General features: G+C 42.5%; 1 protein-coding gene across 2 annotated transcripts in view; it reads right to left on the bottom strand.

Annotated features, from left to right (window-relative positions):
• Window positions 1–15,226, bottom strand: part of LOC106561208 (voltage-dependent calcium channel subunit alpha-2/delta-1) — a 116,283-nt gene that overhangs the window by 26,100 nt on the left and 74,957 nt on the right. For both annotated transcript variants that reach the window (XM_045698746.2, XM_045698747.2), the window contains exons 11-18: window positions 11,585–11,743; window positions 11,106–11,210; window positions 10,442–10,520; window positions 10,256–10,305; window positions 9,889–9,978; window positions 9,698–9,772; window positions 9,464–9,544; window positions 6,728–6,802 (exon numbers count right to left, since the gene is read on the bottom strand). In XM_045698746.2, coding sequence (XP_045554702.1) covers window positions 6,728–6,802; window positions 9,464–9,544; window positions 9,698–9,772; window positions 9,889–9,978; window positions 10,256–10,305; window positions 10,442–10,520; window positions 11,106–11,210; window positions 11,585–11,743 — 714 coding nt within the window. The remainder of the gene's footprint in view (window positions 1–6,727; window positions 6,803–9,463; window positions 9,545–9,697; window positions 9,773–9,888; window positions 9,979–10,255; window positions 10,306–10,441; window positions 10,521–11,105; window positions 11,211–11,584; window positions 11,744–15,226) is intronic.

Genomic DNA, 15,226 nt, shown 5'->3' with positions numbered 1-15,226 from the left:
CTAGTTTATACAGCTGAGAACTGACCGGAATACTCCAGCTTGTGTGTGTGTGTGTGTGTGTGTGTGTGTGTGTGTGTGTGTGTGTGTGTGTGTGTGTGTGTGTGTGTGTGTGTGGCATGCATGCGTGATGGTTAAGTCTGTGTGTGTGTGTTGCGTGGGTGTGTGTGTGTGTGTGTGTGTGTGTGTGTGTGTGTGTGCGCGCGCGTGTGTGTGTGTGTGTTTGATACAGCCTAACTGTAGACTGTGTTAATGTCAGTAGTTAAACCCTCAGTGCGTATCAGGGACTTTCTAATGTTGTAAAGTAGCAGCAGTAATCCAGAACTACTCTGTTAAAGCACCAGTAAATGGATGGAGGCTGATACTCTGTCTCCTAGCAACGCTGCTCTACCTTTAGACTGTATACACGGTTTACAAGGTTCATATGGATTTAGTTTCTGCAAAAGCTACATAAACACACTGTGATGATGATGATTAAATGATCCTTACATTGGACGAAGAGAGAAAAGAAAGACGGAACAGTGGAGAAAAAGGAGGATGATGACGAGGATCTCAGCATGAAAAAAATACAATTAAATAAATAGTTAGAGGCCATAAGATGATACAGAAAATATAAGCACATTAAATAAATAGTTAGAGGCCATAAGATGATACAGAAATATAAGCACATTAAATAAATAGTTAGAGGCCATAAGATGATACAGAAAATATAAGCACATTAAATAAACAGTCAAATGAAGGAGAGAGAATGTAACTATAATATATAGAGAAAGAAGAAAGAAGAAAGAAAGAAAGAAAGAAAGAAAGAAAGAAAGAAAGAAAGAAAGAAAGAAAGAAAGAAAGAAAGAAGAAAGAAAGAAAGAAAGAAAGAAAGAAGAAAGAAAGAAAGAAAGAAAGAAAGAAAGAAAGAAAGAAGAAGTCGCAAAGTGAGTGGGTGGGGGAGAGAGATCAAAATCCAACTCCAAATGTAGCGAAGGATTTGTGTGATGAATATGAAATGGGCTTTCTATTCAACCACAAATCACACGCAGACTGAAACACAAGAACAAGAGAGAAAAGAGAGAATGTGTTCAAGAGTCCAAGGTCACCCTCCATATTCACACACCCCTCTGTTTCTCTGATCACACATGCACACGCAAACAGATCATACACAGTAAGATTGACCATGCCCTTTCACAGTAATGTACCGGAGGGATTATGGACATGATTTATAAAGCAAGTGTATGATTTGAATATAAATAGGAATTCATGACAATAGTGCACAGATGGATTCATAAAGTTTCATGAATTGATCCATCAAGTCCCAGTGAGAAAGACAAACCAGTAGCAGTACTAGGAAGGGACCTGCTGTAACCTGGTCATGTCATCATGTGTTAATTCAGTCTCTCTCCCTCTCCCTCTCTCTCTCTCCCTCTCTCTCCCTCTCTCTCCTTCTAGGACCTACCTTTCTCCCTCCCTCCCTCCCTCCCTCCCCTCCCTCCCTCCCTCCCTCCCCTCACTCACTCACTCACTCACTCTAGGACCTACCCTTCTCCCTCCCTCCCTCACTCACTCTAGGTCCTACCCTTCTCCCTCCATCTCCCTCACTCACTCTAGGACCTACCCTTCTCCCTCTCACCCTCCCTCTAGGACCTCCCTCCCTCCCTCCCTCCCTCCCTCCCTCACTCACTCACTCACTCTAGGACCTACCCTTCTCCCTCCCTCCCTCACTCACTCTAGGTCCTACCCTTCTCCCTCCATCTCCCTCACTCACTCTAGGACCTACCCTTCTTTCCATCTCCCTCTCTCTCTCCCTCTAGGACCTACCCTTCTCCCTCTCTCCCTCCCTCTAGGACCTACCCTTCTCCCTCTCTCCCTCCCTCTAGGACCTACTCTTCTCTCCATCTCCCTCTCTCTCTCCCTCTAGGACCTACTCTTCTCTCCATCTCCCTCTCTCACACACACGCGCATACACCCAAACTTCTAGACAATGACCCAACATAATGACAACATGACAGAAGGCTTAGAGGAAAGAAACAGTTTAACAGAACATGTAAACGAGTCAAATAAACAGTGTGAAACATTTAGCTAATTATGTGACCGTCTACTTAACTAATAACTAGTCCCTATTACTTTCTATTCCACCCACTGAGTATGGCTGCTCTAAGACTACAACAGCAGCAGGAAAACATTGACCACGCTACTGTTCATCTGAAGTGCGTTTACTGATTGGAATGATTCAAAATTCAAAAGGCTCTCTCACATCTGAGCCATCTTTGTTGCATGCGCATTGTAACAATAGAATTGATGAAGGAAAAGAGAAACCTGCACACTGCTCTGGCTAGTATCACTATTTATTATTAAGCTTTACGTATCGGCCTCAAGGCCTTCATCAGAGCTTTACGTAACGGCCTCAAGGCCTTCGTCAGAGCTTTACGTATCAGCCTCAAGGCCTTCGTCAGAGCTTTACGTAACGGGCTCAAGGCCTTCATCAGAGCTTTACGTAACGGCCTCAAGGCCTTTGTCAGAGCTTTACGTATCGGCCTCAAGGCCTTCGTCAGAGCTTTACGTATCAGCCTCAAGGCCTTCGTCAGAGCTTTACGTAACGGCATCAAGGCCTTCGTCAGAGCTTTACGTATCGGCCTCAAGGCCTTCGTCAGAGCTTTACGTATCAGCCTCAAGGCCTTCGTCAGAGCTTTACGTATCGGCCTCAAGGCCTTCGTCAGAGCTTTACGTAACGGCATCAAGGCCTTCGTCAGAGCTTTACGTATCGGCCTCAAGGCCTTCGTCAGAGCTTTACGTATCAGCCTCAAGGCCTTCGTCAGAGCTTTACATAACGGCCTCAAGGCCTTCGTCAGAGCTTTACGTATCAGACTCAAGGCCTTCGTCAGAGCTTTACGTATCGGCCTCAAGGCCTTCGTCAGAGCTTTACGTATCAGGCTCAAGGCCTTCGTCAGAGCTTTACGTATCAGCCTCAAGGACTTCGTCAGAGCTTTACGTATCGGCCTCAAGGCCTTCGTCAGAGCTTTACGTATCAGCCTCAAGGCCTTCGTCAGAGCTTTACGTATCGGCCTCAAGGCCTTCGTCAGAGCTTTACGTATCAGCCTCAAGGCCTTCGTCAGAGCTTTACGTAACGGCCTCAAGGCCTTCGTCAGAGCTTTACGTATCAGCCTCAAGGCCTTCGTCAGAGCTTTACGTATCAGCCTCAAGGCCTTCGTCAGAGCTTTACGTATCAGCCTCAAGGCCTTCGTCAGAGCTTTACGTATCGGCCTCAAGGCCTTCGTCAGAGCTTTACGTATCAGCCTCAAGGCCTTCGTCAGAGCTTTACGTATCAGCCTCAAGGCCTTCGTCAGAGCTTTACGTATCGGCCTCAAGGCCTTCGTCAGAGCTTTACGTATCGGCATCAAGGCCTTCGTCAGAGCTTTTGTGAGTGCTTGTAATTTGCACCCTTAAGTAGACATTGCTCCACCCACATCCATTTAGTGCATAGAATGGGGTTGGAATAAAGGAAAATAAAAATGTGTTACCAGACATAACAATGTACATTTTATAAATATTCAAATAAAGAATGTACATAAAACTTATTAAACACTGATTGGAATGATTGAAAATTACGCTTTGGTTCGTTCAACCTATTCTATTCAATTGATCTGAAATCTAATGGCAATGTAGTGGTGGCAGCCTATCAGAAGAGTTGGAGGCGTGGCTTATTGGGCTGTGGCTTTCAGGTTGTTATTTTTGCCTACCTGTGGAAGTGAACGTCATTACAGTAAATGTGGTCTGTTGTATTCCTTATTCAAACTTAAACTTGCCAGTGTCTGTAATGATACTTGCATAAGTGCATGCAATACTAAAGAGCCTGACAAGTGTTATAGGTTAAAACCTGTTGGGGCTAGGGGGCAGTATTTGCACGACTGGATAAAAAACGTACCCAATTTAAACTGGTTACTACTCTTGCCCAGAAATGAGAATATGCATATAATTAGTATATTTGGATAGAAAACACTCTAACGTTTCTAAAACTGTTTGAATGGTGTCTGTGAGTATAACAGAACTCATATGGCAGGCCAAAACCTGAGAAGATTCCATACAGGAAGTGCCCTGTCTGACAATTTGTTATCCTTCTGTTGCATCTCTATCGAAAATACAGCATCTCTGCTGTAACGTGACATTTTCTAAGGCTTCCATTGGCTCTCAGAAGGCGCCAGAAAGTGGAATGAGATGTCTGCAGTCTCTGGGCGAAGTACAGCAGCTCTGTTTGTTACTGGTCAGGCTGGGGACAGTGACACTGGAGATGCGCGTTCATGAGAATCCTCAATTTTTTTTCTTTCAGCCTTTGAATGAATACAACGTCGCCCGGTTGGAATATTATCGCTATTTCACGAGAAAAATCGCATAAAAATGGATTTTAAACAGCGTTTGACATGCTTCGAAGTACGGTAATGGAATATATATATTTTTTTTTTCACGAAATGCGCTCGCGCGTCACCCTTCGGATACTGACCTGAACGCACGAACAAAACAGAGGTATTTGAATATAACTATGGAATATTTGGAACCAAAACAACATTTGTTGTTGAAGTAGAAGTCCTGAGAGTGCATTCTGATGAAGAACAGCAAAGGTAATCCAATTTTTCTTATTGTAAATCTGACTTTGGTGAGGGCCAAACTTGGTGGGTGTCAAATTAGCTAGCCGTGATGGCCGGGCTATGTACTCAGATTATTGAAAAATGTGCTTTCGCTGAAAAGCTATTTGAAAATCTGACACCGCGATTGCATAAAGGAGTTCTGTATCTATAATTCTTAAAATAATTGTTATGTATTTTGTGAACATTAATCGTGAGTAATTTAGTAAATTCACCAGAAGTTTGCGGTGGGTATGCTAGTTCTGAACATCACATGCAAATGTAAAAAGCTGGTTTTTGATATAAATATGAACTTGCTTGAACAAAACATGCATGTATTGTATAACAATGTCCTAGGAGTGTCATCTGATGAAGATCATCAAAGGTTAGTGCTGCATTTAGCTGTGGTTTTGGTTTTTGTGACATATATGCTTGCTTTGAAAATGGCTGTGTGATTATTTTTGGCAGGGTACTCTCCTGAGATAATCTAATGTTTTGCTTTCGCTGTAAAGCCTTTTTGAAATCGAACAATGTGGTTAGATCAACGAGAGTCTTGTCTTTAAAATGGTGTAAAATAGTCATATGTTTGAGAAATTGAAGTTATAGCATTTATGAGGTATTTGTATTTCGCGCCACTCGATTCCACTGGCTGTTGACTAGGTGGGATGTAAGCGTCCCACCTTGCCCAGGGAGGTTAAGGTATCCAATGCTTGGTTACGATATTGTTGTTACTTAATATGAAAGTCTTGGGTAAAGAATATGTTCAGAAACATAACTTCATGTAATTGAACCAACACAATGATATATAAATAATTAATTTAATTGCGTGTAACCCATAGGTAATTCTATATTAAAAAGTGAACTTGGAACAAGATGAACACATGGGATGTATTTACATGAAATATTAGTTTGTATTTGTTGAGTGCTGAAAGAAATAGGTTGCAACTTAAAATATAGGATTGGTAAAAATCAAATAAAACAGTTGACATTGAATCATATATTTGGTTTCAACAAATTTAGTATTTTTTAACTGAGAAAACATAACTAATTTACTTGTAACCAGTTGAAGTAACTTTCTTAGGTTGACCCAAGGAGTCATATTTTAGTGTACCATCACTTTAGCAGAGTTTACTGGACACACACACTCCACTCAATGATCTAACGGTTAAAGATCAGCCCTAAGGGTTACTAGTCTACATCTATAATATGTTCTACTATAGTACATTTACTATCTATCTATCCTACTCTCTCTCACCTCGTGGAGCGTGATGGCATACGGCTTATTGAGTCTTGTCTTGCGGTTACGGATCCTTTTCTAACAGATACATAATGAGAGAGATGCAGGTAGCATTTCAGTGGGAGACAACATCTCCATTTGATCATATTCATTCATTGGCCAGGAACTATTATCTAAATAGAATACATGTTAACACATAGAGTATGTGGCCAGGCAGGACTCAAACCATGACCGTTGCAACCTTCAACAAAGGGTTGTGTCTGTAGCATATTTCAGCATGGTTAAAATCACATTAGTCAGAACAAGGCCTTCTGATGGCATTCATCTCTGATCCCCTCTCTGTAACAGATGTGAAGACTATTTCAAACCCTGACTGACACACTCACACACATGGTTCCTCCTTAGGAAACCTATTCAACGCTGTACGAGACCTCCAGTCACTTTGAAACAGTTCCCTTTGAAAGAGGCTGCACGCCTTTACACACACACATGGACACCCTGTGTATGCTGTGCATTGCTTAGGGTCAAGTGCCAGTGCACGTGTGTGTATGAATAGATTGAACACAACAAGCCCCAACAGAGACCCTGGGGGCCAGGGCAACACATGGCCCTCTGCAGCCTGTCAAGACCTGGCCAGGGGGTGTTGAGGAGGAGGTCGGTAGAGGAGGAGAGGAAAGAGGGGAGGAATAGAAAAGGTACTGTAGGGAGGAGCAGTGGGTTGTGTTTCTCTAAAGGTGGCTCAGGAGCATTATGGTGGCCTGTTGTTAGACATCCTGCTACGATCATGTGTGGGTTCATATGAACATGAATAACATCCATAGCACCGCAGAATGAGTTGGGATTGTAAGATATGTGGTAACAGAATAGAAGAGGTAGGGGTAGTACATACCTTAGGTTGGAGGTTGGGGTGTAGCAGTACATATCCATTGGGGTCGATGGCAAAATAATATCCATTAGGTCCAATCTGAGGAGTGGAGGAACAGAAGGTTGGAGGAGACAGTTGAACATATTTTGTATACTACAGGGAACATGGATCTGTATTCACTACATCCCTGTTCTGGGTTATTACAGTATCGATCATAAACATGATTGAGTTGATATGATAGAGGGCAGGGCTGTCAAAGTAAGTCTGTTATTTTCAGGCAAAAAAAGTATACGAGCACGTGTTGTTTATGACGCCGTTGACACCAATTGTGAAATAACGCCACAATCCGTCAATTATTTTTTCGGAGTAGGTTAGATTTGTGCGTCTTCTCGCATGCAAAAATAAGCTGTAGACCAATATAAATTGTTATCTGGGAAACTGCATCTGACAGGTCTGTGGGTTCATAGTGTGAATTAATAAATTAATCCATTTCTCTCTGCCTGTTTTTTTTTCGTTTGCAACGCATCTGTGCAGCACCGTATTAATTTAACCAATGTGATTACATCACACCAGAGCAAAACACGTCGCTCTCGCCATTGAAATGTCCCGTGTTCATTGCCAATGATGTATCGCAGGGGGGCCCACGACCCCATTTTGATATGAAAATGTTTTCGCAACCCCAAAACGGATATAATCAACGGCCAATGTTTACTTTTTTAATTGAGGCTATGACAGTCTATTACAAATCAGTCTGACAGTACAGTACTTTTGACACTACAATCTGAAGGAAGTATGGTTTAAAGTGACTGAACTGCATAAGAAAGGTATTAGAAAGTTCAGAAGATCATCAGACAATACTTTTGTATGATCTTCTGTGTAGAAAAGAACAGCATCATTAACCACGTTTCCATCCACAGATTTATGCGAGGAAATACAACACCTATCACGAAAATGTAAACAGGAAGTTTCGGTACAATTTTATAAATGCCGACAGATCATTTGTTCATTCAACATCATGAGATCTTTTTGTGTCAGTATAATTAATTATGCCAGAAATGGCGGTGGAAACACCTTTATGCGCAAATATAGATATAACCATCATATCGAAGTAAACTTGGAGTCACGCGATGATGGTGTGTGGTCCTCCCACCACGACTCTGGACACCATGCAGTTTATTCGGCTACAGATAAAATAAGTTATGATGAACTTGACAGGGTGGTGAAAGTGCACAGTGATCTTGATGCTCGGTAGAGCTGAAAATGCGATGGAAACACATTGAACTTTAGATTTCTATTTGGTGCATGAAAACATATGTGGAAAAAGTACATTTTGTGTGCACTACATCATCACACACTGATTTTTATCTGCAACAAGTCCGTTTGGTAGAAACCCCACTGGAAATGGCATTCCTTATGCAGATTTTAGAATATTGGTATGAAAATTGGTCACCAGTTGGATGGGACCCTAGCTAGTGATGTTCTTCTTCATCCAGTCTGATTTTGTGCCTGGTCTCGTCAACTATGTTCTAACGAGTCCTGCCCAGCTTGTAGAAGGAAACAGAAACCATACTGTCTCAGAGTTATCTTTCAGAGATGGGGTCATAATATTTTGTAGATTAAACGGTTCAATAGAAAGAGATACATTATGTAGGTAGAAAACAGAAACGGTTCCGTTTATTACAACTCCATCTAGGGGCTACTGGAGGTTACCGATGTAACCCCGGCTCTATGAACCAAGCGAACCAGGTGACCCCACATGGGGTCGCGAGCTCTAGTTTGGGAAACGCTGATGTAGCCTATTTTATAGCCATTCAGCAACGAAGAGGATCGATCGATGCTTCTCTCCTCTAATAGGCCTAGGCTTATTAGTTAAAAAAAATTGCTCAAAATAAGTTTCAAACTATATTGCTGGTTGTTTAAGAGCTATGAGGGGGAAGAGATAGGCCAGTGGAGTTGCCAGCAGAGATTTGTGAATTGCTCAAGAAGGAAACAGTGACGTAAACAGAGAGTTGTGTAAGTTAAAAGTTAATATAGCTATATATTATAGGCCTGCTAAAGTGAATCTTGGCGGCCACCTGTGCAACCCTAAAAGGATGAGACAAAAAACTCTCCGCCTTATCATTAAGTGGTTGCACAAATTTAGATAAAGGACTCAAATTAAAATACATAACCTCCCACTGCTTCATTAAAATTAATCAATGGCTGATCATTAGGCTTTAGACAGGTTGCGTGCATGCGCTTCTATTTTCCAATGGTTGTCAATTACATCTTCATATAGCCTATATCACAGCTGCCTATATCTCCCCCTTAAAACGTTCCTTGTCAATTTATAAGATAAGCTACATTGACTTTGCATTATCCAACAATGGAGGCTCGTTTTTGATATCCTACAGAAAGGATTTGCAGCTAAGGCAAGTTTTTTAATATGTTTTTTGTGAAAGAAGAAATGTGATTTGCTTATGTGTCTGAGTGAGATACGCTGCAGGTGGCTTTGATTGATGGGTCCTTTTAGGTAGGTGTGTGTGCGCGTATAAGTCCGTCACGTCCATTCAGAAAGTTTCCTAAAATAGGCCAAGCCTGTCTGGAGGGAAAAGCGCATCAGACTTGTTGTGAATGGTTTAGTGTGTCTAAATCCGAATCTGTATTTTTTCGGAATTCGGACAAAAGATCAAAATGCAGTTAGTGTTAAGGCCTTTTCTCACCGAGACTGAAGTAGGAGAGTAAGGAGTGTTCTGGTGTGTTAGTGTGTGTGTCACTCACAGTGAAGCGCGGTGTGAGCTTCTTGATGTCATCTAGTGACACGTCAATCCCCATCACCCCTAGGATCAACTGGTTCTGAATCTGAGAGGGAAAGATGCAGGGAGGTCAACATTTTCATTTCAAATTGAACACTAAGAGTCGTGTTGACTTAGAGGCTATGGGTGTTTAATGTTGGGATGGGATTATTTTCAGAAAGAATTGGTGTGTGTGTGCCTGCATGCGTGTGTGGATTACCTCTAAACCCGATTCATCTTTATACTTGGTCTTGTTGAAGACAGGTAGGGTTCCTGTGATGACCAGACCTAGCTCCTAACATACACAGAAAAAGAAAGCTAAATGTAAGTCATCGTTATTGGGTTTCAGAAACCTCCAGCGTGGAGGTAGATTTTGGTGAGGTGCATTGTGGGATAGAAGTGATGTGATACCAGAGCGTCAAGGTAGACATTAGTCCACTGGACCTGCTTGGCCAGCTGGTCAGCTAGAACCATGGGTCTGCCCAGGACATCCAGGTACTCCTACAATACACAAATACACTCTTTTGAATCAATTTAGTCATTTAGCACCCGCTCTTATCCAGAGCGACTTACAGGAGCAAATGGGGTTAAATGCCTTGCTCAAGGGCACATCGACAGATTCTTCACCTAGTCAGCTTTCGGTTACTGGCCCAACACTCTTAACCGCTATGCTACCTGCCGCCGAATACACACGTTTCAGACAAAGTCAACCACATACACGTCGGAATAAATTAAACACACACGCAAACACAAGTTCATGCAGAATGCTTATTATCACCTGAGTGTTGATGCGTATGGCTCCAATAGAAGGAATCTCATAGAAGTATCCTGGGAGAAACAGACAATGGACTAAGATCAGGACATTAGCTATCTACATAAGCAGACCCAACATGGAAACTCTAATGATACACAGTACTACCTGTGCTTAATATTTAGCACAAACAACAACAACAAGGTATCCTACCTTTATTAGCGCAGGCCATCCACTGGACTGGACCTTTATCATAGTTGTGTTGACCCACTGAGAAGGTGAAGATACGCACCTAGAACACAGAGCCGTGTGAATCTGTTAAAGACACATCCACATTGAACTGTAAGGTGTGTGATAGAAGTTAACAACTATAGTTAGGTACTGTGTCTGAGAGGTTATTATGGGCCATAGAATATCAACTCTAACTATTGGGTAGGACTACTGTTACAGTGTAGACAGGAGTTGGTTTGTGAAGGGCTGAGGATGGAGTTACCATGCTCTCTCTACCTCCCATCCTCACAGTCTCCTTTCATGTGCTGAGCAGAAACAGCAGCTTTGGCAGAGTTATCATCACACACTTCATATCTGCTAGAGGGGATGGCTGACAGTAACTGAGACTGATCTGTGTGTGTGTGTGTGTGTGTGTGTGTGTGTGTGTGTGTGTGTGTGTGTGTGTGTGTGTGTGTGAGTGAGTGAGTGTAGTGATTATCTGGCCTCCACCTGTATAAACCATAGGATCAGCACACAGAATACTTCCTCAATATCCGACCAAGCCATCACTCTGTTTCCCTTCATCATTCAGACCTGCTTTTCATATTTACTACTATGGGTCGCCGACTAGGCGGATTATACATTGTAGTGTGTGTTGAAACTGTACCTTCTTGTCAGCGTTGTATTTCTGCAGTATGGCCGACGCTCTCTCCTCTCCTCCATCAGTGAACAGCATGATGATCTTGTTACAGTTGGCTCTGGTGACGTTAGTCTGCATAGAGAAACCACGCCATATAGAGAACATGGGTTGCCAATCCTAACACACCTGATTGTGCTTAGGAAGGTACTACTGAGTAGCTGATGACTAAAATCGAGGGTAGTAAAAGACTGGAGTAAAATCCTACACACCCAGGAACTTGTTGGTCACTGGGCTAGAAAGTAGAAATACCGCTATAACCAGCAGAGGGCAGTGTCTCATCATAATCTATCATAAGAGAAAGAGCAGAGCTCACAGGTGACACTTTGTACATTTTATATGAAGTATGTTCCTGAAACTTCAATGTAAATCTGCTGGAGCAAGGATTGTCATTATACATACGTGTAACAACTGTGTTATACTTCTAAACAGAGCATCGGGACTCTTACTGCATAGAGCTGTTCGAAGGCAAACTCAAATCCTTTGGTGTAGTTGGTGATGCCTTTAGCAGAGATGTTCTGAACAGCATCCTTCAGGATCTTCTTATTCCTCACGTTGGCCTGGACCAGGTGGTCAAAACACGCTGTGTTATTCACCCTGGTGTTGAACTGGTAGAGGGAGACATATAGAGGTTAGACATTTACTCATGCACACACACCTGGCCATGACTACTATCATGCAGTGGTAAACAGACACATTCATCAAGTGTTGCAAATTACTCTGCATCCTCTCAACTTCATGATCTGGTACCATGGAAACAAGACTCCCTCTACTAGCACACTCTCATTAGAGAGGAAATAACACACACACACACACACACACACACACACACACACACCACACACACACACACACACACACACACACACACCACACACACACACACACACACACACACACACACACCCCCCTTGGCAGCCAAATCAACAGATGCTCCAGATTGAGTGCTCTGAGACCTGAGTAGATGTATTGTACCTGTTAGAATGGGGGAGGCTACAGATAGAAGACATACTTACACACACCAAAACACTATCACTGTTTTGATCCCAGTAATAATATTATGCAGAGAGAATAGCCATGGTACAACTCTTGGCTGTATTGTCTTTCTAAACAATGCTGCAACCCATTGATCTGAACCAATCAATGTGCCTGTTAATCAGCGAATGGGGGCAGCAGATACATGCATCCATGGAGACTAGCAGAATTTGACTGGGTATGTGCATGCATGTGTGTTTGTGTGTGTGTGCGCGCATGTATCTGCATTCGTGTGACAACTTTGATGTTTCTAACTGAGTGACAGAGACACCACTTAGACTGGAAGGCAATTTCAAGGCTTCGCTTGTCTGACATGAAGACTGAGCTTAGGAGACAGCATGGACACACACACACACACACACACACACACACACACACACACACACCACACACACACACACACACACACACACACACACACACACACACACACACACACACACACACACACACACACACACACACACCAATGTGCTCTTTAATCACCTAATCTATTAAAAGGAGAGGAGAGGAGGGTGAGAAGAAGGGTGGGAGGAAGAGAAAGAGGAAGTAAGAGGAAGAAAGGAGGAAGGGAAAGGATGAGAGAGAGAGGAGGTGTGTAAATGAGAAAGTATTTCTCTTCCATATCTAATTAATTCATGCTAGGAGATACTTCATAGCCTTATCCAGTGCATGAGACAATTTAGTGGGCATGCTGAGTATTCATGTAAATGTGAACATTTCCATGGGTAGTATATCTGAGACTTTAGCTGCGCTCGATTGAGCTTGCGTGGCAGAATGGAACCAATGGAATAGTCCCAAAAGTGCAAACACGCCCATCTGGCACTCCAAGAGAGTGTCTGCTAAATGACAAAAATGAACATATATTTTTACTATTTTCTACATTGTAAAATAGTGAAGACATCAAAACTATGAAATAACACATATGGAATCATGTAGTAACCAAAAAAAGTGTTAAACAAATCTAACAAAATATATTTTATATTTGAGATTCTTCAAAGTAGCCACCATTTGCCTTGACAGCTTTGCACACTCTTGGCATTCTCTCAACCAGACTCTTCCTCCACATCTCCACCCCCTTTCCTATATATACACAGACCAAAAATATAAACACAACATGAAACAATATTTTTATATAAGTTCATATAAGGAAATCAGTCAATTTAAATTACTTCATTAGACCCTAATCTATGGATTTCACATGACTGGGAATACAGATATGCATCTGTTGGTCACAGATACCTTAAAAAAGGTAGGGATGTGGGTCAGAAAACCAGTCAGTATCTTGCAACATGGGGCCATTATCATGCTGAAACATGGGGCCATTATCATGCTGAAACATGAGGTGATGTGCATTCATATTGCCATCGTTAAAATGCAATTGTGTTCGTTGTCCGTAGCTTATGCCTGCCCATACCATAACCCCACTGCCACCATGGGGCCCTCTGTTCACAATGTTGATCAGCAAACCGCTCGCCCACATGACAGCATACACGCTGTCTGACATTTGTCTGGTACAGTTGAAACAGGGATTCATACGTGAAGAGCACACTTCTCCACCGTGCCAGTGGCCATCGGAGGTGAGCATTTGCCCATTAAAGTCGGTGATGACGCCGAACTGCAGTCAGGTCAAGACTCTGGTGAGGACGACAAGCATGCAGATGAGCTTCCCTTAGATGGTTTCTGACAGTTTGTGCAGATATTCTTTTGTTGTGTAAACCCATAGTTTCATCAGCTGTCCGGGTGGCTGGTCTTTGACGATCCCGCAGGTGAAGAAGCCGGATGTGGAGATCCTGGGCTAGCATGGTTACACGTGGTCTGCGGTTGTGAGGCCGGTTGGACCTACTGCCAAATTCTCTAAAATGACGTTGGAGGCGGCTTATGGTAGAGAAGTGAACATTCAATCCTCTGGCAACAGCTCTGGTGGACATCCCTGCATTCAGCATACCAATTGCACGTCCTTCAAAACTTGAGACATCTGTGGCATTATGTTGTGTGACAAAACTGCACATTTGAAAGTGGCCTTTTATTGTCCCAAGCACAAGGTGCACCTGTGTAATGATCATGCTGTTTAATCAGCTTCTTGATATGCCACACGTGTCAGGTGGATGGATTATCTTGGCAAAGGATAAATGCTCACTAAGTGTTGTTACATGTTGCGTTTATATTTTTGTTCATTATACAGTATATATACACTGTATAATATTGGATGTCCATTATGAATGTGTTTCAGTGTATTTGTATGTAATTCCCTTGTTCCCCTGTGATCATATTAGCTGAGCCCCAGTGTGTGTGTGTGTGAGAGAGAGAGAGAGAGAGAGAGATGGGTTGGGGTTGGATTACAGATTACACTGAGCAGAGAGCTAATCTTTAGTCCCTAATCCCAGTACAGCCTCCCTGTTCACTTAGGCCACAGGACTGCCTAGCTGCAAATGGCTAGCTAACAACACTGAACTGGCAAGAGAAAAGAGCTGAACACACACACTAAGACAAAGATATCTGTATTAGTCTGACAACCCAATAACGTTAGGGATGTGTGTGTGTCCAAATGTCAGTTTAGTCCCTAGGCTGCTGTTAATGAACAAGGATTTATTGGTAATATTAGAGATGAATGAATTAGTGTCAGGTTATAATACCCACAGGACAGGAGGATGTGTGTGTGTGTGTGTGTGTGTGTGTGTGTGTGTGTGTGTGTGTGTGTGTGTGTGTGTGTGTGTGTGTGTGTGTGTGTGTGTGTGTGTGTGTGTGCGCACACGTGCTCATGATGTGGTACTAGGAGGACACCATCTGCACCAGTTGATTTAAGCTAATCCAATAACAGATCATGAAAACTTATCATTGAACGGCGGGACGGTGAGGGGACCCACACAGACACACTGTAACACACACATTATTTTTGTTGTTGTATTGTTTGTATAATTTTTGTTGTTGTATTGTTTGTATATCTTTGTATAACAAATGAGTGTGACTGTTCTTGTCTATCAGTGCTTTGTTACTTGTCATGTTGTGTGTTTTTGTGGACCCCAGGAAGAATAGCTGATGCTTCTCAAAAAGCT

Source organism: Salmo salar, chromosome 10 (assembly GCF_965601325.2).
Source record: "Salmo salar chromosome 10, fSalSal1, whole genome shotgun sequence".
Lineage (NCBI taxonomy): Eukaryota > Metazoa > Chordata > Actinopteri > Salmoniformes > Salmonidae > Salmo > Salmo salar.
Note: the sequence above shows the minus strand (reverse complement) of the source record. Positions and strands in the feature narration are given on the sequence as shown.